The 21,648-nt window shown below is 45.5% G+C and overlaps 1 protein-coding gene and 1 non-coding gene across 2 annotated transcripts in view; both read left to right on the top strand.

Moving 5' to 3' along the window:
- Window positions 1–21,648, top strand: part of LOC131194476 (peroxidasin homolog) — a 117,658-nt gene that overhangs the window by 33,579 nt on the left and 62,431 nt on the right. The window contains exons 2-3 of the mRNA XM_058175522.1: window positions 13,560–13,631; window positions 19,103–19,174. Coding sequence (XP_058031505.1) covers window positions 13,560–13,631; window positions 19,103–19,174 — 144 coding nt within the window. The remainder of the gene's footprint in view (window positions 1–13,559; window positions 13,632–19,102; window positions 19,175–21,648) is intronic.
- On the top strand, window positions 8,046–8,160 carry LOC131196438 (U5 spliceosomal RNA). The gene has a single exon (XR_009154723.1). It is a non-coding gene; the product is annotated as a U5 spliceosomal RNA (small nuclear RNA).

Below are 21,648 nucleotides of genomic sequence, written 5' to 3'. Positions count from 1 at the left end.
AAGACCTCCAAGGTTCCTTCCAACCTTGTTATTCTATTCTATATTGAAGCGATTCCACTGATTCATTGTTCTCACTGTTAGCTGGATCTCTGCTTGATTAGTTTTCATCCTTTGCTTCTTGTCCTGCCTTCTGGTGCTTTGGGAAATAGGTTGACATCCCCTTCTCTTGTGGCATCCCCTCAAATGCTGGAAGACAGCGATCATGTCATTCCTAATCCTTTTTTTTATTAGGCCAGAATCCTTTTTTTTATTAGGCCAGACATGCCTAAATTCTTTTAACCATTCATCATACAATTTATCCTGCGACTCCTTAATCATCATCCTTGCTCTTCTCTGCACTATTTCTAGAGTTTCAGCATCGTTCTTACATCGTGGCAATGAAAACTGGCCACAGTATTCCAAATGTGGTCTTGCCAAGGCATTAGAAAGTGGTACTAACCAGTGGTGGGTTTCAAAATTTTTTACTACCGGTTCGGTGGGATGGCTTGGCGGTCATGTGAACAGGTGGGTGTAGCTGGGTGATCATGTGACTAGGTGGGTGTGGCCATCTTGACATCACTCATGTCAAGGGTTAGGGTGCCTGGCCTGTTCTCAAAGGCCTCAACAAGATACAATTTCCCTATTTATTTACTACTGCTTAACATCTAAAATATTTTTTTATTTATTTATTTTTCAAATTTATATACCGCCCTATCTCCCTAAGGACTCAGGGCGGTTCACAGGCAGTTAAAATACATATAAATACAAATTAAAAAACAATTAAAAAACTTATTCTATTGCCCGAAATTTAAAATAGTATAAATAATAAAACCCCTTAAAACCCATAACTTTAAAATCTAATCCAGTCCCGCGCAGATAAATAAGTGTGTTTTAAGCTCGCGACGAAAGGTTCGGAGGTCCGGAAGTTGGCGAAGATACTGGCTAATGCCTGGAATCCTCCATTTAACTATTTAATCTTATGTATATATGCCATAGGTGTACATACGGATTACAGTGTGTGTATAGGCACACAAAAAGATACATTAATATATATACTGTATGTGTATGTACACACACACACATTCAACCTCACTTACTACATTTGGAAAAACACACCCAGAGTCAACTTTCTGCCACACATTTAACCGTAACGTCTGTACGTAACATCACACACGCCTTCAGATGTTCTTCCCTAGCTTCCACATGACTGTTAGAGTCAGGAGAGGTCATGGATTGAGTAAAATGTGGTGAAACTCACTTAACAAAACGCTCTTGCTTAGGAACCAAACGTTTGGGCTTAATTGTGGTCATAAGTCAAGGGCTATCGCTGCCTTCCTCTGCATGGCAGCCTTGTCCTAGTAAATTCCTTCTCCTTCCTGGTAATTTTCCTCTCTGTTAGAGGCACCAAAATAATCCAGACAATGCAAGGTTTCCTGCTGCAGCAGGGGGTTGGACTAGATGACCTCTCAGATCCCTTCCAGTCCTAGATCGCTGTGCTGTTTCAAAGTGTCTTCTGAAGCCACGTCTAGTGCCAGGGTTTGTGGTCCTTCCTTCCTCTTCTCTCTCCCTCCCCCATCCTTTCTTTGTCTCTTTTCTCTTTCTTCCTTTTTCTTTATCTCTATTTCTCCCTTCCTTTCTTCTTCTTTTTCTTTCTTTGTCTCTTTCTTGTCTCTCTCTCTCTCCCTTCCTCTTTCTTTCTCTTTTTCTCTCGTCTCTCTCTCTCCCTCTTTTTTTCTTGTCTCTCTCTTTCTCTCTCTCTCTTTCACCCACTTGATAGCTCGGCCCGGAAGCATCGCGTCCGTAGACATGGGTTGAATGGTGGCAGCGGAACCCAAGGAAGAAAGGAAGACAAGCGGACGGCAGTCGCACAAAGGCCCCGCAGAAGCCCAGCGCATCAGGCCCAAAAGACGAGTGAGCCTCGCCATGTCCCCCCACCCCCCGAGGCGGCTCTTCGGCTGAATGCAGCAGGTCTCCCTCCCTCACGGCAGCATTGGACTTATCTTCGAGATCTACGCACCTCTGCCGCCCTCCCTCCCGGGGCTGCTGTGCCAAGCTCCAGGCAGTAGCAGGTGGCGATGGCAACCAAAAGGGGAGCTCTAGGCGGCAGCAGGCAGGGTGGCCGAAAAGGGAGCTCCAGGCGGTGGCTGGCGGGCAGGTCGGGGGGCGGAAACGGGAGCTCCAGGCAACAGCAGGCAAGATGGTGGTGGCGGTTCTTTTTTGTTTCATTTATATCCGTTGTTCCACCAGCAACAATAGAATAATTTAGACATACCTAAATTTACATTCAAAAGTGCTGTAATTTCTCTAAACACCATGTTCCATATTTTTTGTGCAGCATTACAATCCCGCCACGTGTTTATTTGTTCCGATCTCTTTCTTGCACCTCCAACAAATAGAATAGAATTTTTTATTGGTCAAGTGTAATCCTCTGAAGTCTGTGTCTGTCTTGTTGGGTTGCAGAACCAAACCAGACAGTTATAGAGGTGCAAATGACAGACTCAATAATTCCTCTGTAGAACTGGATCAGCAGCTCCTTGGGCAGTTTGCGCTTTCTGAGTTGGCGCAGAAAGAACAGTCTTTGTTGTTCTTTTTTGATGATGTTTTTGATGTTAGCTGTCCATTTTAGTTCTTGCGATATGATAGAACCTAGAAATTTGAAGGTGTCTACTGTTGATACTGTGTTGTCTAGTATTATGAGAGATGGAAGTATGGAAGGGTTTCTCCTAAAGTCTACCACCATTTCTACGGTCTTGAGTGTGTTCAGTTCCAGATTGTTCTGGTTGCACCACGAGGCTAGCCGTTCAACCTCCCATCTGTATGCGGATCCATCATTGTCTCAAATGAGACCAATCACTGTTGTGTCATCTGCTTTTCCTTAACCCTATTTGACGTATTCTTATATACTTCTATTCCAAATATTTGTCCAATCATTGTCATTTATTTTCTCCTAAATCTGATTCCCAAATTAATTTTAAACCTTTTGCCTGCTCTTCTAATTCAGTTAATATTCTATATATTTTCCCAATTCTTCCTTTACCTACATATTCTTTTCACCTCACATTCTTTTATACTCATTTCAAATTTTGTTAACTGTATATATATAATATATTGATCATCAATTGTAAATGTTGTACCTTGATGAACGTATCTTTTCTTTTATGTACACTGAGAGCATATGCACCAAGACAAATTCCTTGTGTGTCCAATCACACTTGGCCAATAAATAAAATTCTAATTCTAATTCTAATTCTATCTTTCTCCTTGAATCTTTCTTCCCCTTTTATCCATTTCTCTAACTGTATGAAATTCAACCAATTTAATTTAATATCTTCTAAAACATTCTTTAGTTGTGTTATATGCTTTATCTTGTTCTTCCAGTCTCCCCATTTATAAAGCAGGTTTTCTTTTAGTTTACTAATCCATTCCTTCAATGCCATCTTAGGGAATTTCTCTATTTCCACCACCAATGCTCAAGGATTCCAGGCATTAGCCAGTATCTCCATTTATTCCATAATTCTATCAAATTCAGATTTTGAATCCTCCTAGCAATTTCTTTTCATATCCTTTTTAAACCGGTCTGTTTCTATAGGATCACCTTTTTCCCTTCATTCTTTCAACTCTACGTCCCTCCATATTCAATCTCTAGTTGCTGCTATAATATCTGGAACTGGGACTTTCGCCCAAAGCGAAACGGTGCCTCCATCAGGGCAGAATCGCAGCCTTTCCTCCTCGCAAAGCATCACGGTCGAAGCCGATGCAAATGAGGCCACGCCTCTCCCCCCCCTGCTCAGTTCCTTCTCCGGTGGCTTCTCTGCGAGCGAGAAACCTGGGCGAGCCAATCGGAGTCACGCCTAAAGTGACAGTCAGGATGCCGAACTGACGTCATCTCGTTATCAAAGGAGAAAAGCCTCGTTGAGCTGACGTCAGTTTGCACCCACTCTCAGGCCTGACTCCGATCTTTACTCGCCAACAAAGCGTTAAACCTCATTCAAAGGGAGCGGGGAGGCGGGGCGATGAGTAGCCTCATTTGCATTTGCTTCAACCGTGATGCTTTGCGAAGAGGAAGGACCCACGACTTTCCCTTGATGGAGGCACCGTTTCGCTTCGTGCGAAAGTCCCGGCGGGAATGTTTGAAAAAGCCTTTTTATTCTTCAGCCACGGACACGTGTTTGGCCGCGGTTGCGAGGGGCACTCTAACTTCAGTGTCCATTGCCGTCTTAGAGTTCGGTGTCGGTTAACTGCCACCATATATGGAAATTCTGTGTCGCTGCGGAGTTGTCCAAGAATTTTTGGAGGCCCTTCGGTAGGGCTGCTGTTATGTGGTTCTAAAAACAGGCGAAAGGTTACCGATTGGTTATTTCTTTCTGCGTCGTTTGAAATAAATCGTTTGTGTCTGCCAATTATAGTTCATTTTCGTTGTAACATCTTGATGGGTGCGAATGGGAGAAATTCCTTTCCTTCTTTGCGTGGCTTGTGGGTCCCAAGAGTGTGGGGTGGAACCCCAAAAAAGCCAATGCAGTCCTAAACTGCATTAACAGAGGGATACAATCAAGATCCACTGAGGTATTAATACCACTCTATAAAGCCTTAGTAAGACCTCACCTAGAATCCTGCATCCGGTTTTGGTCACCATCCTATCAAAAAGATGTTGAGAGAGAATATAAAGAGTGCAGAGAAGAGCAAGAAAGATGATTAGGGGGCTGGAGGCTAAAAAATATAAAGAATGGTTGCTGGAATTGAAGATGTCTAGTTTGATGAAAAGAAGGACTAGGGGAGACATGATAGCAGTCTTCCAATATCTCAGGGGCTGCCACAAAGAAGAGGGAGTCAAGCTATTTTCCAAAGCACCTGAAGGCAGGATAAGAAACGGCCGAAAAAATGCTTTTAAAAGTAAAAAAAAAAAAAGATGATCGCACGGCTCAGCTGGGATCTTCAGAGCCCTTTAAAAGCATTTTTTACAACCTCTTTGGCCGAGGTTGTAAAAAATGCTTTTAAAAGTTTCCTTTAAAAAAGTTGGCCATGCCCACCCAATCACATTAACCCCCTCAACAAGCCACGCCCACAGAACCGGTAGTAACAAATTTTACATTTCACCACTGCCGTTAAGCCACTGTGAGTGTCGTGCTTTCTTTTCTCTGGATATTGTTGCGGTCCATCAGCAGCCTGCGGAGCTGGCAATGGAGTCGAACAGCGATGAGGCTGAGGTGGGGCCAGGGTCATCGGGGAGTGAGATGTGGACTCCAGAGCCTCCAGAGACTGATAGTAGTGAGGCAGAGGAACAGGAGAAGCCTGTTCCTAATGCACGCATGAGAAGAGCTGCCAGAAGGCAAGAGCAGCTCAAGCAAAGAGGATGACTCAGGAGTAGGGCCAAGAGATGATTGGCCCCTCCCATAAGGCTTAAAAGACCAGCAACGGCATTTGGGCTTTGCCGGAAAACAATGGTGGTAGCTGCATCTTCTGCTTTGTCTTCTGCTTCATCTACGTCTTTGTTTTTGTGGCTTCTGGACGTTTGCCAGGAAGAGCCTTTGGCAATTTGCCTAATTGGACCAAGTTTTGCGAGATAACTGAGGAATTTGTGTTGGGAGGCATTTATTTTACTTTGAGCTGAACGACGCTGGGAATGAAGTAATTCCCAACTGTTCGAATAAAGTTTGTTTTTTCACGGACTGAGTTTATTACTACCTACTTGGACCTGGGTCACATCAGTTATTTCCTAAGCCCGTGATGGCGAACCTATGGCTAATGGCACACGTGCCATAGCCGGCATGCCAAGCAGGGTTGAAATTCGACCATTTTGGACCGGTTGGGGCGAACCGGTAGGGACAATTTGAATTGGTTTGCCAAAACTGGTAAAAACCACCTCTGGTTGGCCCCGCCCATGCTCGCCCCTTCTGGCCACTCAACCCATTCAATGTTAAATGCTGCAGCAGAGAGAATCCGAACTTTTCTCCCTCTATTCATAGCGGAGCTGCTGCAGCCTGTCCCTTTAAGGTAGTCCCCGGGAGGGAGGGGGCGGGGGATGGGACCATAAAAGGAGCAGCAGCTCCGCTGTGAATGGAGGGAGAAAAGTTCAGCTTCTCTCTGCCACAGCATTCACTATGAGCCCTTCTGGTGCTCATCAGAGGTGGTATTCACCTCTGCTCACGAGTAAACTGCAGATTAGAGGCAGCCGGTAGGTTGCTGGCTTACTCAAAATCCCCAAAGCTTTAACCTGTTGGAAGAAATATCCATCTGGGTTCAGTTCCAAGTGGGGACAAAGACACTGGAAACATGGAGACTGCTTGGAAAGATGGTTTAATGGTGGTCAGGATCACATGGCTTGAGTTCCTGAACAGAAAAGGGGGCGAGATCCTGTGTGCTCCCTGGTTTTATGCTTTTTCTGAGCTTTGAACTTTCTGGGGCACAGGAAGTGTATCCTGATTGGTTGTCAGACTCCCAGGGGGTGGGGGTCTTAGCTAATGTTGTAGGTTGTCTCTCAAGCTTGCTTGAGCCTTGCTGGCTGATGTAATCTTCCCAGGTGCCATGTGGTAAGATGGGTAGAGGCTAATCCTATCATGTCCTGAGGACCATGTCTTAATTCCATCACCCTGGAGCTGAAGGTCTTCTGTGTTGTAGATAAGATGTCTTTTGTCTTTCTGGGGCTATTAACAAAGGTGGGGGCCGCTTTCCAAGAGCATGTTTCTCCTTTTCTCCTTTTCTCATCCAGGAAGGTATAATATTCTGCTTTTTAAAATATTTCCTAGAATATTTCATTCTTCTAGGAGGGGGGTGGGTGCTAAATTCCTACAAACCAAAAACTGTCTACTATTAACCTCACCCCATCCCTAAGAGGTCTGTAAGGGGCGTGCATAAGAGCGCAAGAGTGCCTACCGTTCCTGTCCTATTGTTTTCTTTCGTTATATTTATTTATTTATTTATTTTGTCACAACATCATACAAAAAGATTATATAGTATATACACATATAAACATATATAGGAAGAAGAAAAGAAAAACAATAGGACAGGAACGGTAGGCACGTTTGTGCGCTTATGCATGCCCCTTATGGTCCTCTTAGGAATGGGGTGAGGTCAATAGTAGAAAGTTTTTGGTTAAAGCTTTTAGGATTATGGGAAGAGACCACAGAGTCAGGTAAAGTATTCCAAGCACTGATGATTCTGTTGCAGAAGTCATATTTTCTGCAATCTAGATTAAAGCGATTAACATTAAATCTATTGGTTGCCCTTGTATTATTGCAATTAAAGCTGAAGTAGTCTTTGACAGGAAGGACATTACAATAGATGATTCTGTGAGTTAAACTTAGGTCTTGTCGAAGGCGACGGAGTTCCAAGTTTTCTAAGCCTAGGATTTCAAGTCTGGTGGGATAAGGTATTTTGTTGTTTTCAGAGGAATGGAGAACTCTTCTTGTAAAATATTTCTGGACACGTTCAATTGTATTGATGTCAGTTTGATGTAGTTATTACATACTCATGCTTATATATATATAGTTATATATTGTATAGTTATTTCATGCTTAGGCTTATATATACTGTGTGACTAAATAAATAAATAAATAAGTAAGAATCGCAGCCTTTCCTCCTTGCAAAGCATCCCGGTCGAAGCCAATGCAAATCAGGCTACTCATCTCCCCGCCTCCCTGCTCAGTTCGTTCTCCATTGGCTGCTATGCTAGCGATAAATCTGGCCGATCAAATCGGAGTCTCGCCTAAAGTTGGCTGCAAAACTGACGTCAGCTACGTGAGGTCTTTTTTTTTTTTTTTGAAGCGGCTGCTCTAGCTCTTTCTTTCAAACGGAATCCAAATTGAGCGGGGAGGCGGGGGAGATGAGTAGCCTCATTTGCATTTGCTGCAACCGTGATGCTTTGCGAAGAGAAAGGACCCGCCACTGCCCCGTGATGCACCGTTTTGCTTCGTGCGAAATCCCGGTTCTAGAAAGTTGGAGGGGGGGGAATATTCGAAAAACACCTTTTTGTTCACCCACGGACACGTGTTTGGCCGCAGTCGCGCGGGACGCCATAACCTCAATGTGTATTGCCGTCATAGGGCTCCGTGTCGGTGGAAGCAATAAGCATACTCTGGTTTCTCTTCAGATCGTATAAATCTTTCGCCTTTTACTAAAGATTTCCGTGGAGAGGAACATTTATGAGTTTCGATTAATTTTTTGAGGCCTTGCTTCGGCAGGGCTACCTTTACTTGGTTCAAAAATAGAATGAGTATCTAGGTTGTTATTTATGCGAATAGTGAGTGGTAACTATGGCAATGGAGGTTGTCAATGTGGGGCGAAACTCGTATAACAAATGTCTTGCTGAGCAAAACAATTTTGGCCTTCTACCTGGGCTCCGATCTCTTCATTTTTACTCCCAATTTTTCCCCCACAAATGCTACCAAATAAAAGCATTTAAGAATTTAAATATATGGATGATTTTAATGGGGTTATATTTTCTGGGTTATTTTAAAATTGCACACTAAGTTGAGATAAATTTTTGCCTTTCCCCCCCCCCCCGGCAAGCAGTTTTTACCCACCAGTGAGTTGTGTTCGGTTTTTGCCTGGTGCTGCGATCACAATTATATCTTCAAGTACATTTTACATTGTTATACTTGTGTGGTATTCATATAACAGAATTGTTAATAAAAACTTTGCAGCACCTGTCCATGTTGTGTCAGGCAAAAAAAAGCTGTCTAGCCGTGAGATTTTATGATGGGCAGTGAGATCTGGATCAAAGGTGGAAGGTTTTTTTTATTTAAATCTCAGTCTTAGGGTTGTGTTCCAACAGCATGATTCACCTCTCACAGCTATATTTCCACAGTATTGAGTTTAGCTAGGATTAACATCTGAAGCAGGCAGTGTCATGCGTATCTAGCCTGCTAATTCAATTTAAGGAGAGTGGGTTGTCCAAACCTAGAAAAGGAGTTTATTCAATAACCAGATTAATTGTGTTACAAGAATGCAGTTTACGATGCACCATATATAAGACCTGGGAATATTTATTTCCAGTCATTAATGTTCCTCTCACTTGGCAAATCTACCTAGTAGTATAGAGGGGCAACATTGAGCACCACATTATTTGGGTGATGGTGTCCTATTTTAATACAGGCACGGATAGTCCTTGAGGTATGATCACTCATTCAGCGACCATTCAAAGTTATAACGGCATGGAACGAGTGCGATTTACAGCCAGTCCATAAAATTGCAGCTTTTACAATGGTCTCACTGGTCAGATAATTGTGATCCAGGGACTCGGTGCCTCCTTAAAAGGTAAAGGTTCCCCTCACACATACGTGCTAGTCATTACCAACTCTAGAGGGCGGTGCTCATCTCCGTTTCAAAGCCGAAGAGCCAGCGCTGTCCGTGGTCATCCGTGGTCATGTGACCGACATGACTCAACGCCAAAGGCCCATGGAACGCTGTTACCTTCCCACCAAGGTGGTCCCTATTTTTTCTACTTGCATTTTTACGTGCTTTCGAAACTGCTAGGTTGGCAGAAGCTGGGACAAGTGACGGGAGCTCACCCTATTACAGGGCAGCACTAGGGATTTGAACCGCTGAGCTGCCGACCTTTTGATCGACAAGCTCAACGTCCTAGCCCCTGAGCCACCGTGCCTGCTTAGTTACTGGGTATTACAATTTTTCCAAAACTTGCATTCACATGATCACAATTTCCAAAAAGTAACTTTGCAACCAGTCTACTCTTTCACGACCTTTGCAGGTCTGTAAAAGAAAGGAAAGCCGAAAAAAGATCAGAAAATCATTATACCTTACTTTACTTAGCAGGTAAATTGCTGGTCCCAATTATGGTCGCTAAATGAGGACTTCCGATACTACCTTTATCCTATCAGTTTACTGTTCTTTGTGCTTCCTCTGAAATGTATTCAGGACCTCACTTCAGAATACAGAACACAGAAGAGTAGGAAGGGACCTTAGAGGTCTTCTAGTCCAACCCCCTGCTCAAGCAGCAGACTCTATAACATTTCAGACAAATGGCTGTCCAGGTCCTTCTTAAAAGCCTCCAGTGATGAAGCTCCCACAACTTCTGAAGGCAACTTCTGTTCCACTAGTTAATTGTCCTCACTGTTAGGAAGTTTCTCCTTAATTCCGGGTTGCTTCTCTCCTGGATTAATTTCCATCCATTGCTTCCTGTCCTGCCCTCAGGCGTTTTGGAGAATAGTTTGACTCCCTCTTCTTTGTGGCAACCTCTCAAATATTGGAAGACTGCTATCATGTCACCCCTAATCCAATTCCTGCAACTGTTCTTAGGTATGTTTTCGTCTCCAGGCCCTTAGCTACCTTAGTTGCTCTTCTCTGCACTCTTTCCAGAGTCTCAACCTCTTCTTTATAATGTGGTGAGTGACCATAACTGGATACAGTATTCCAAATATAATCTCACGAAGTTTGTTATAAAGCCGTGAGGGCGAACCTGTGGCACGCGTGCCACAGGTGGCACGCGGAGCCATATCCGCGGGCACACAAGCCGTTGCCCTAGTGCAGCTCCAGCGCACATGCGTGCGCCAGCCAGCTGATTTTCAGCTGGCCCCACTCACACCACCCTTCCCCTGCTAGGAGTCTCCCGCGGCCCGTTTTGGATGCCAGGTAAGTACAGGGCTCGCATGGAGGCTCTGGGAGGGTATTTTTGGCCTCCGGAGGGCCTCCGGGTTGTGGGGGAGGCCATTTTTACCTTCCCCAGGCTCCAGAAATTCCTCTGGAGCCTGGGGAGGGCGAAAAACAGGCCCCCTGGAAGTCTGGAAATGGGCTATTTCCGGCCCCTGGAGGCGTTAGGGATGCTTGCTAGGCCCAAAATGGGGCACAAGGGAGGGTTTTGCACACATGCACGGGGGGGAATCACACATGCATGCACAGGGGGTGGGGCGCAGGGGGAGCATTGAATTATGGGTGTGGGCAAGCGCGCTATTGCACTGCACTGCACACCAGAACAACTAGACACAAGGACAGTTTTTTCCCGAAGGCCATCACTCTGCTAAACAAATAATTCCATCAACACTGTCAGACTATTTACTGAATCTGCACTACTATTAATCTTCTCATAGTTCCCATCACCAATCTCTTTCCATTTATGACTGTATGACTATAACTTGTTGCTGGCAATCCTTATGATTTATATTGATAAATATATTTGTGTTGTAAATGTTGTACCTTGATGAACGTATCTTTTCTTTTATGTCCACTGAGAGCATATGCACCAAGACAAATTCCTTGTGTGTCCTATCACACTTGGCCAATAAAATTCAATTCTATTCTATTCTATTCTATTCTATTCTATTCTATTCTATTCTATTCTATTCTATTCTATTCTATTCTATTCTATTCTATTCTATTCTATTTCAGCACCTGAGGAAAAAAAAGGTTCACCATCATTTTTGTAAAGCAATGCTCGTACTTCGCATGATCTTGACTCTATCCCTCTGTTTATGCAGCCAAGGATTGCATTAGGATTGCGCTTCACATCTGTGGTGCCCTGTGTGCCTCCAGCAGATCGAATTGACAAGGATGGGGAAAGTTTTGTGCACTCTTATTAATTTCGGAAAGAAACGCAGCTGGATGCAGATGAGTTTTCAGCTCACATTTTCCTTGTTCTGCCAGACCTGTTTTGAGGTCTGCCAGACAAATCTATGGCCTTAGAGATTTGGAAGGCAGCTTGGAAGTCTCAATATGGAATCTACTGCGGTGTTTCTTAACCTTGGCAACTTTTAAGATCTGTGGACTTCAGTCCCCAAGAATTCCCCAGGCAGCATGGAGAATTCTGGGAGCTGAAGTCCAAATATTTTCAAGATGCCAAGAGAGAGAAACACTATCCTAGCACCTTCTTATTGCTCTTTCCTCCCTTATAGATTCTCATCCAGTTTGACAGAAAATTGTGTGTTTTGAAAAATGCCTAGTCTTACAATTCCCTATTTATTTATTTATTTTTTAAAAAAAACTTCCAAAGTTTTGTGATCTCATGTTGTTGCTGGAGAAAACGCTTGTTGTGTCTGCACCACCCGAGCCGGGCCTCCTGCGAGAAAGTGACTTGGAAAGTGAGGGGGAAGGGCCGTCAGGACTTACCTTGGGAGCACTGGCTTCCCTGGCTCAGCTCCAGGAGCCAGAGGCAGTCCAGGTGGAAGAGATAATGAGGCCTCCGTCCCCTGACCCGTCCCCCACCAGGCCACGCCTTCAGACCCAGCTGATGGCAATCAGGCCTGGCTGGACCCTAGGTTTCGTAAGCAGGAGAAGCGGGAACAACAGAAGTAGGGGTGGGGCAGGCCTAGGAAGTGTTGAGTCATGGAGCCACACCCCACAGGATATAAAAGGCAGCGAGAGCTGCTGTGTCTCTTTGTAACAGGCAAATCAACTAATTAACTTAGAGCTGAAGTTTGTTCTTGGGTGACTCATCGGCGTCGAGGGAGATAACAGAGACACTTGGCAGGCGCTCGCTATTTTGCTGCCAGAGCTGATAGTGCCGGCTAATTAAGCCATCACTTGGACGGAGGCGAAGGAGGACAGAACAACGCTTAAGGAATTCTTCTCTTTCTATATGAGCGAGACTCATTTTGCATTTGCCTGCAGACGACTCCCGATTCCATTTAAGACGTCACTGTGTTGCTGACTTTTATTTCCATCAAGCGTTTTTATAAACGCTTTTAGGCTCTTAACTCACAGGCGCCTGGGAGTGCCAAGTTAAAATAGAAACTCAGATCACAGAGTGGCATGTTGCATGGATTAAATTGCTCATTCATCAAGAAACACCTGAAAAGGGTCTAGATCGGGAGTGAAATGCTCCCGGTTCGGACCGGTTCGGCCGATCCGGTAGCGATGGCGGCAGCCGGTTCGGAGAATTGGTAGCAATGGCAGCACAAGGCTCCGCCCACCCACCTGGTCGTCGTTACGTCCTGGTTTTAACCAGGAAGGAACCTGTTTTTTACCTTCTGCGCATGAGCAGAAGGGTTTGCGCATGAGCAGAGGGTCTGTGTGCGCACCTTTCCGAACCGCCAGGGAAGGTAAGTAGATTTAATCCCTGGGTCTAGATATTATAGTGCAAGACCTGTGTGCAATCCATGAAAGTGGGTTTTCGGTACTGGGTGCCTTAGGGTAGAGGTTTCAAACTCAATTTCATTGAGGGCCACATCAGGGCTGTGGTTGAATTTAGGGGGGCCAATTGGGTGGGTGTGGCCGACTTGGTGGGCGTGGCCAGCTTGACATCACTCCCCAAACTACTGGCATGTTTCCTCTTCGCGCTGGGTTGACCCGGTTGAAGCCACACTGGGCCCAAGTTTCCTCTTCGCATTGGGTAAACGGGGCCGAAACGACACAGGCCGGCCCCTTGCATTTCCCAAGCCGGCCCTGTGGGTCAGATCCAACCCCCATCACAGGCCTAATCTGGCCTTCGGGCCTTGAGTTTGACACCCCTGCCTTAGGGGGGAATAAGACAGGTGTGCGCAATTGTTAGCTGAGCTTCTTAGCTCAGCATGTCCTTACAGACCTGCCAAAAAGTCAATTACCAGGACGATCGGGGCGCGGGGGTGGGGGCGCGGGGGAGCCAAGCACGCACGGGTTGATGGACTGACTAACACCCCTTTTCTCATTCCTTCCAGGGATTTGCGCTTCAACCGCATCAAAAGCATCCAGCCAGGTGTCTTCAGGAATCTGAAGAATCTCGACACGCTGTACGTTTCTCTCGTGGGCTCCCTGCTCCTTTCGCCCGCCTTTACCTAAAATGGAAGGGTGGAAAAAGCCACAAGCTGGGTTTTTTTTGCCTAACCTGGCAGAAATAACCCCGCTGAGCGATAGATGGTTTTTGATTTTCTTGGCTGGGGCACGGTGCTTGAAGTTAGGTCACGGTCCGCTGGATGAGTTTCAAAGTAGCTTGATTTGTTGGCTCAGGTTGGGCAGGCGGAATCACCTGCTTTGGTTGTGTTTGGAGAGAGGCTTGTGTTTTATTCCATGCCGGGAGGTCATCGCTCATGAGTTGGGCTTCAGAACTCATGGGTTTCTAGGAAGCCTTTGAGATATGTAGGGCAGAGGCGGGCAATTAATTTTCTCCAGGGCCGACATGAGAAACTGGGACTGTTTTAGAGGACCGAAACAAAAGAGGCCCTTGGTGCTCTCTGAGCTTGGTTGTTTTCTTACTAGATGTTTCGTTGCCCAGCTAGGTAACATCATCAGTGCTAGAAGGGTTTGCAAGGAGCAGGAGTGATATGGGGCTACGCCCACTTTTCAACTGAAGGAGAAAAGACCACGAAGGATTGGAGAAACGAGAATTATTTAATTATTATTATTTTTTTTAATTTTATTTGCATTTATATCCCGCCCTTCTCCAAAGACTCAGGGCGGTTTACACTATGTCAGGCAATAGTCTTCATCTATTTTGTATACTATATACAAAGTCAACTTATTGCCCCCCAACAATCTGGGTCCTCATTTTACCTACCTTATAAAGGATGGAAGGCTGAGTCAACCTTGGGCCTGGTGGGACTTGAACCTGCAATATTGCAAGCGGTTGCTAATAACAGGCTGCATTAGCCTGTTGAGCCACCAGAGGCCCTATAATTATCTGCGCAAATAGGTACAGACTTCCACCCACGTGGAAAAGAAAGCCTGGACCCTTGGCACCGCCCAAGCATATTCTTTTATAGTATTTGGTACCGAAAGTAGCAAACAGGAAAACACGAGGTGATACGTAATTGGTTTATAGTTAACTTGACCATATATGGCATTACCATACACCATATGGCATTGTCATACACATATGACATGAGACATCCTCTAATACAGTGGTTCTCAACCTTTATAGTGCTGCGACCCCTTTAATACAGGACGGAGGCATTAAAGCGGAGGCTCCTCCCCTATTAAGTTTATCGCGCCTGAAGCCAGATTAGGCTAGCGATTGGGAGTGATTGCAGCTGGCTTGAGAGGGAGACATCAGAGCAAAGATTTCTCTCTTTTTTAATTGATCGCGCCTGAAGCCGAATTCGGCTAGCGATTTGAAGAGCCTGCAGCTGGCTTGTGGAGTCAACCATTGGAGCGCGATTCTTCGACTCCCAAGTATACTTCCCATATTTCCGATGGTCTTAGGCGACCCCTGGCAAATCGTCATTCGACCCCCAACAGGGTCGCGACCCACAGGTTGAGAACCGCTGCGTCTAAGACGTGTCACTAGTTGCTTTCTTTACCCTATTCTTACCCAGTATGTTCCAGGGGTTAAGACGTAAACAGTTACAGTATGTAGAAATAGTTCTTTCAGGTTGCAACATAATTCTTCTGTCAAGCTAGATAACTTCTGCTTTCCCGCACACAGTAATGTTCCATAATTGATACAGAGTTATGTGATTATAAAGACTACCAAGAGTATATCTTTTGGGGGTCGGGGGTTACACAGGTATTGGGGGTCCCAAAGGTGCTTTTTTTCCAAGAGGCAACTGGAGTTTCTGGTTTTTCTTTGAAGACATTTCACTTCTCATCCAAGAAGCTTCTTCAGCTTCTTAGTTCCAGAAACGGGACAACCCTGACCTGGACGATTGAGAATCTTCATAGATTGTGGGGTCCTTGGTGCTCTCTGAGCTCAGTTGTTTTCTTGCAGACGTCTCATTATCCAAACTAGCTTACATCATCGAGGCTAGCAAAAGAGTACCAAGGACCCCATCATTTCAACCCTGAGCTACAAATATTCTCCTTTATTAGAACCAATAGGGCTATGAAGGAGCATAGAGATGCACGTACCCACATGTGTAAATTGAAACCAAAAACATTAGTCACCTTCATCCTTGGACAGTAAAGGTGACTAACAAGCAAATTGTATTGGAGCGCTGTTGTGTCTGCGCCCCCCCCCGAGCCGGGCCCCCTGCCAGAAAGTGACTTGGAAAGTGAGGGGGAAGGGCCTCACTTTACCTCGGGAGCACCGGCTTCCCTGGCTCAGCTCCAGGAGCCAGAAACAGGCCAGGTGGAGGAGATAACGAGGCCTCCATCCCCTGACTCTTTCCACCCCCCCAGGCCACGCCTCAAGATCCGGCTGATGGCAATCAGGCCTGGCGGGACCCTAGGTTTCATAGGCAGGAGAGGCAGGAACAACAGAAGCAGGGGTGGGGCAGGCCTAGGAAGTGCTGAGTCATGGAGCCACACCCCACAGGATATAAAACCAGCGAGAGCTGCTGTGCCTCTTTGTAGCAGACAAATCAACTGCTTAACTAGAGCTGAAGTACTGTTTGTTCCTGGGTGACTCATCGGCATCAAGAGAGATAAGAGAGACACTTGGCAGACGCTCGCTATTTTGCTGCCAGAGCTGATAGTGCCGGCTAATTAAGCCATCGCTCGGACAGAGGCGAGGGGGGACAGAACAAGCACATAACTCCAGTCATTCACTAGAACTGTGATGGCGAACCTATGGCATGCATGCCAGAGGTTGCACGCAGCGCCCTCTCTGAAGGCATGTGAGCTGTTGCCCCAGCTCAGCTCCACTGTGCATGTGTGTGCGCATCCTGCCAGCCAGCTAATTTTCAGGCATACGCAGGGGATGGGAGGAGTACGGGGGAGTCTTGCACAAATGCGCAGGGGGCCGGGGGGAAACACGGGCAGATCATGTGCGCATGCATAGCGGGTGGGGGAGCACGGGATGGTTGCGCATGCATGAATGGGGTGGGGCATGCATGGGGGGGGTGTCACACGTGCATTGCATTATAGGCCATCGTGCGTGGTGGTGGGGGCGCTTTCGACGCCAAAAAGATAAGCCATCACTTCACTAGAAGGCAAAATCCTGAAACTGTGTCTCACTTCTTTGGTCATATCAAATCCACTGGAGAAAGCAATTTTTGTTTGGAAGAGTTAGCGGTAAAAGGAAACTACGTCAACCAAGAACGTGGTGGATGGACACGATCAAAGCTGACCCCCAGTCGGAGCATAGAACAAATCTAAGAAACGGGACAATAACTGAAGTTGTATCTGCACACAGCCAACACCAAGAGAAGGGAACTTCCGTTTTCTAGCAAAAAAACCCAAACAAACGCCCATTGCAGGCCATGGATTCGCTTAACAACTGCCATGCTCACTTAACAACCACTGCAAACATACTGTAAAAACAAGACGGTCTTTAGCAGAGGTCTTCAAACTTGGCAGCTTTAAGACTTGTGCACTTCAATTCCCAGAATTCTCCAGCCAGCTATGCTGATGTTCGTGAGCAGAGGCCTTCAAACTTGGCAGCTTTAAGACTTGTGCACTTCAACTCCCAGAAGTCTCTGTGCTGGCTGGAGAATCCTGGGAGATGAAGTCCACAAGTCTTAAAGCTACCAAGTTTGAAGACCTCTGGTCTTGAGGGTGTCTCGCTTAGGGCCGTCATGAGATAGGATGGAAATTCCAGGTTCCTTTTCCTACCGATACACCGAAATGATTTTTCTGCAGAAAAAAGCCGAGTATTTATTTATTTTTTAAAGGAGCAGATTCCAACGCGGGATCCAAGCCTGATTAGAACTGAAGAAAGTGAGGAGTGGGGTGGGGGGAGAACTGGATCAGTTCAAGGAATTCCAGGCCAAAACATTTAGCCAAGAAGCTTATCACCAACTCTGCTTTGCAAACTTTGGCGATGTCGACGGATGCTGCTGGACGCAAATCCTTCAGTGGAAACAGACCACAGCTTGTTCTCACCGGAGCCAAAAAAGCAGACAGCCAAATCTTTTGGCCGCTCACCCAGATGTGTTTGACCGGTGCTGTTTATGGAGGCCATGGCAACCATCTGCAGATGTTTCAAGTGGAGACCTAAAACTGAAACTCTCATGAAATTGCAGATTGTGGAAACTTCACTCCAGCCTCTCGTTTCCTGCCCTTTGAGGGTTTGTTATGAATCATTGCGATAGGGCTGAATAACCCCTCGTTCGCCGTCTGAAGCATTGCTCAAAATACAGGTTATCCCTGACTTACGACCATAGTGGAGCCCCAGATTTCCATTGCTAAGCGAGACAGCTGTTAAATGAGTTTTGCCCCATTTTACGACCTTCCTTGCCACCATTGTTAAGTGAATCACTGCAGTTCTTACGTTAGTAACACGATTGCTAAGCGAATCTGGCTTCCCCATTGACTTTGCTTGTCCGGAGGTCACATATTCGGATCACAGGAGCCCGTCATTAATGTGAGTTGGTTCTCAAGCATCTGAATTTATCCAGTGACCATGGGGATGCTGCAACGGCCGTAAGTGTGAAAAATGGTCATAAGTCACTTTTTTTTTTCAGTGCCGTTGTAACTTGGAATGGTCACTAAGTGAACTGTTGTAAGTCAAGAACTATCTGCACACGAAGCCAACATAATCCTTGAAGATCGCTGCTAGAGGAGAATTTCCTTCATCTGGAGCAGTGGTGAAATCTGAACCGGTTTGCTACCGGTTCGCTGGCCGTGCATGTGCGCTGTGCGCCAAACACACGCTGCATGCACATGCGCAGTGCGCACCACACGGGCGCTGCATGCACAGTACAGTATGCACCAAAAGGTGGCTTGGGAAGGTGAGTAGAACAGCGAGGTGGGGGATCAGCTGTGCCACACGGTTGAACTGCGCTAGAAAGCAGGATTTCCTGATTTCTAGCAAAGCTAAACCGCACAGCCCAGCTGATCGTTGGAAATACCAGTTCGGAGGAACCGGTAGATTTTTTTAAACTACCAGTTCGACCAAACTGGTAGCCAACTACCAGTTTGCCTGGACCGATAGCTTTTTTTAAACTACCAGTTCAACCGAACTGGTAGCCAACTACCAGTTTGCCTGGACCGATAGCTTTTTTTAAACTACCAGTTCAACCGAACTGGTAGCCAACTACCAGTTTGCCTGGACCGATAGCTTTTTTTAAACTACCAGTTCAACCGAACTGGTAGCTTTTTTTTTTTTTTTTTTACTACTGGTTCACCTGAACCGGTGACCTTTGGTTTGTAGGTTTTTTTCTATTCCCAGTAAATTGGGGGATGGTTAAATGTGAGACTCACCTTTTATTATTCAATCTGCTCGGTTCTCATAGTTGATTGTATGATTTCTGAAGCCTTCGAATAATCCTTGGATGAGCAAATGGATGATAATCAGTTCACGAGGAAAACATCAGAAGTCAGCCAGAAATCTCCAAATAATGTATTCAGCCATTGCTTTGATCTCCCTTTTTCTCCCCCCTTTCAGGCTTTTGAACAACAACTTACTGAAGCACATAGCACGAAACTCCTTTGAAGGGCTTAAGAAGCTGAAATACCTGTGAGTATTGACTTCTCTACAGTTTCTGACACGCTCTAAAAATCAATGTTTTTCAAACTTGGCAGCTTTAAAGATGGGTGGACTTCAACTCCCAGAATTCCCCAGCCAACTGGGCCAATCACCAAGAGATGGTGAGTTCTAGTCAAGTGTTAGGCACAAAGGTTGGCTGATTGAGTGCTGGTGAATTCTAGTGCCCACATTAGGCATAAAATTTGGCTGGGTGACTTTGAGCCAGTCTCCAGAAACTGTGAGTTCTAGTTCCACCTTAGACATGAAAACCCCCTGGGTGACTTTCAGCCAGTCACCAGGAGACACTGAGTTCTAGTTCCACCTTAGACATGAAAACCCCCAGGTGACTTTGAGCCAGTCACCAGGAGACTGTGAGTTCTAGTTCCAGCTTAGACATGAAAACCCCCTGGGTGACTTTCAGCCAGTCACCAGGAGACTGTGCGTTCTAGTTCCACCTTAGGCATGAAAACTCCCTGGGTGACTTTGAGCCAGTCACCAGGAGACTGTGAGTTCTAGTTCCAGCTTAGACATGAAAACCCCCTGGGTGACTTTGAGCCAGTCTCCAGAAACTGTGAGTTCTAGTTCCACCTTAGACATGAAAACCCCCTGGGTGACTTTCAGCCAGTCACCAGGAGACTGTGAGTTCTAGTTCCACCTTAGACATGAAACCCCCCTGGGTGACTTTGAGCCAGTCACTAGGAGACTGGGAGTTCTAGCACCACCTGACTGGGTGACTTTGGGCCAATCCTCAACTGATGGTGAGTTGTAGTTCCACGTTAGGCATGAAAGCCAGCTGAGTGACTTTGGGCCAGTCACTCTCACTCAGCCCAACCCACCTCACAGGGTTGTTGTTGGGGGGAACAGAGAGAAGGAGGAAGGAGTATCAGGCATGTCTGCCGCCTTGAGTTATTTATAAAGGTGGAAGAAAAAATAAATAAATAAATAAACTGGTCCAGGCAGTCAGGAGGAGTCAAGACTAACTCAAAAGCTCAAAGTATACATTTTGGTATAGCATGTTTGTTCAACCTAACCTTCACACCCAAATGCATTAAACCATATTTATATTCCGTATGTATTAAATAGTGCTGTAGTACTGTATTAAATACAGTAATGTATACAAATATGTATACACAGTATAAGTATCATAAATATTTAATATAGTAAAACATTTCCTGCCCTTGAAACATTCCTGGAATGCGACATAGACTGGCTCAATGAATTTTATAATCTTATGCATACAAGAGTGTAGGAATCTCGCCACAGAAGATTTATAGCAGAGGTAGCATGGCAGTGGCGGGATTCAAATAATTTAACAACTGGTTCTCTGCCCTAATGACCAGCTGGGTAGGCGTGGCTCAGTGGTCATGTAACTGTGTGGGCGTGGCCAACTCAACGTCACTCACATCGATGGACACCTTAGCTGTTACAATGTAATAAGGGGTTAACTGAAGAGGCAGTTTCTGTAAGCAGGGCAATAAATATTAGGCTAGAAACACCACCAGAACGTTTCCTTCTTGCCTGCCTTACAGGATTAGCCCTGTAAAGTAGAAAAAAAACCACAAAATAAGATTTCTTCCAACAACCGGTTCTCCCGAATAGGTGCGAATTGGCTGAATCCCACCACTGTAGCATGGATACAACCAGTTTTATTAGAATTATTGGTTAATTCTGCATCCTCGACTTACGGCAGTTCGTTTAATGACCATTTGAAGTTATAACGGCACAGAATAAAATGACTTATGACCACTTTTACACCTACCATTGCAGCACTTCCACGGTTGCATGATCAAAATTCAGACAGTTGGCAATTGACTCCTATTTGTGACAATTGCGGGGTCCCAGGCTCACGTGATCCCCTTTTGGGACCTTCTGACAAGCAAAGTCAATGAGGCAGCCAGATTCACTTAGCAACCGTGTCACTAACTTAACAACTGCTGCGAATCTCTTAACAGAAAGGTCGTAAAATGGAGCAACACTCATTTAACAACTGTCTCACTTATCAACATAAATTTGTGGGCTCCACTGTGGTTGTAAGTTGAGGATCACCTCTACTTGAGTCTTAGCTGGCCCAGGAAAGAGTTGCTGTTATGTTAATTACAAACTTATTATGTAGTCCTTGACTTATGACCGTCATGGAGCCTGCCATTACAGCTGTAAGTTGTGACGGCTGTAAAGTGGATCACATATAGGACCGACCCTTTTTCTCAGTGGTCACTAAGCAAATACTGCAGTCATTAAGCAAACCAGTGCTTTGCTATAGGCCGATTTTGCTGAAAGCTGGAAGTATATGTTGGTTTTCGGCAATTGTAAAACACAGCCATGTGACTGCAAATGGCCGTAGGAACTTCAAGCGTTCACTAAGCTATTGGTCGTAAATCAGGGATTACCTATATAATGGTGCATGAGCTTTGAGTTATTTTGCTTGTTTGTTTGTTTAAAGAAGGGACCTGGTGGCTCAGGGGCTA

This window comes from Ahaetulla prasina, chromosome 3 (genome assembly GCF_028640845.1).
Source record: "Ahaetulla prasina isolate Xishuangbanna chromosome 3, ASM2864084v1, whole genome shotgun sequence".
Taxonomy (NCBI): Eukaryota; Metazoa; Chordata; class Lepidosauria; order Squamata; family Colubridae; genus Ahaetulla; species Ahaetulla prasina.
This window is presented reverse-complemented; position numbering and strand designations above follow the sequence as displayed.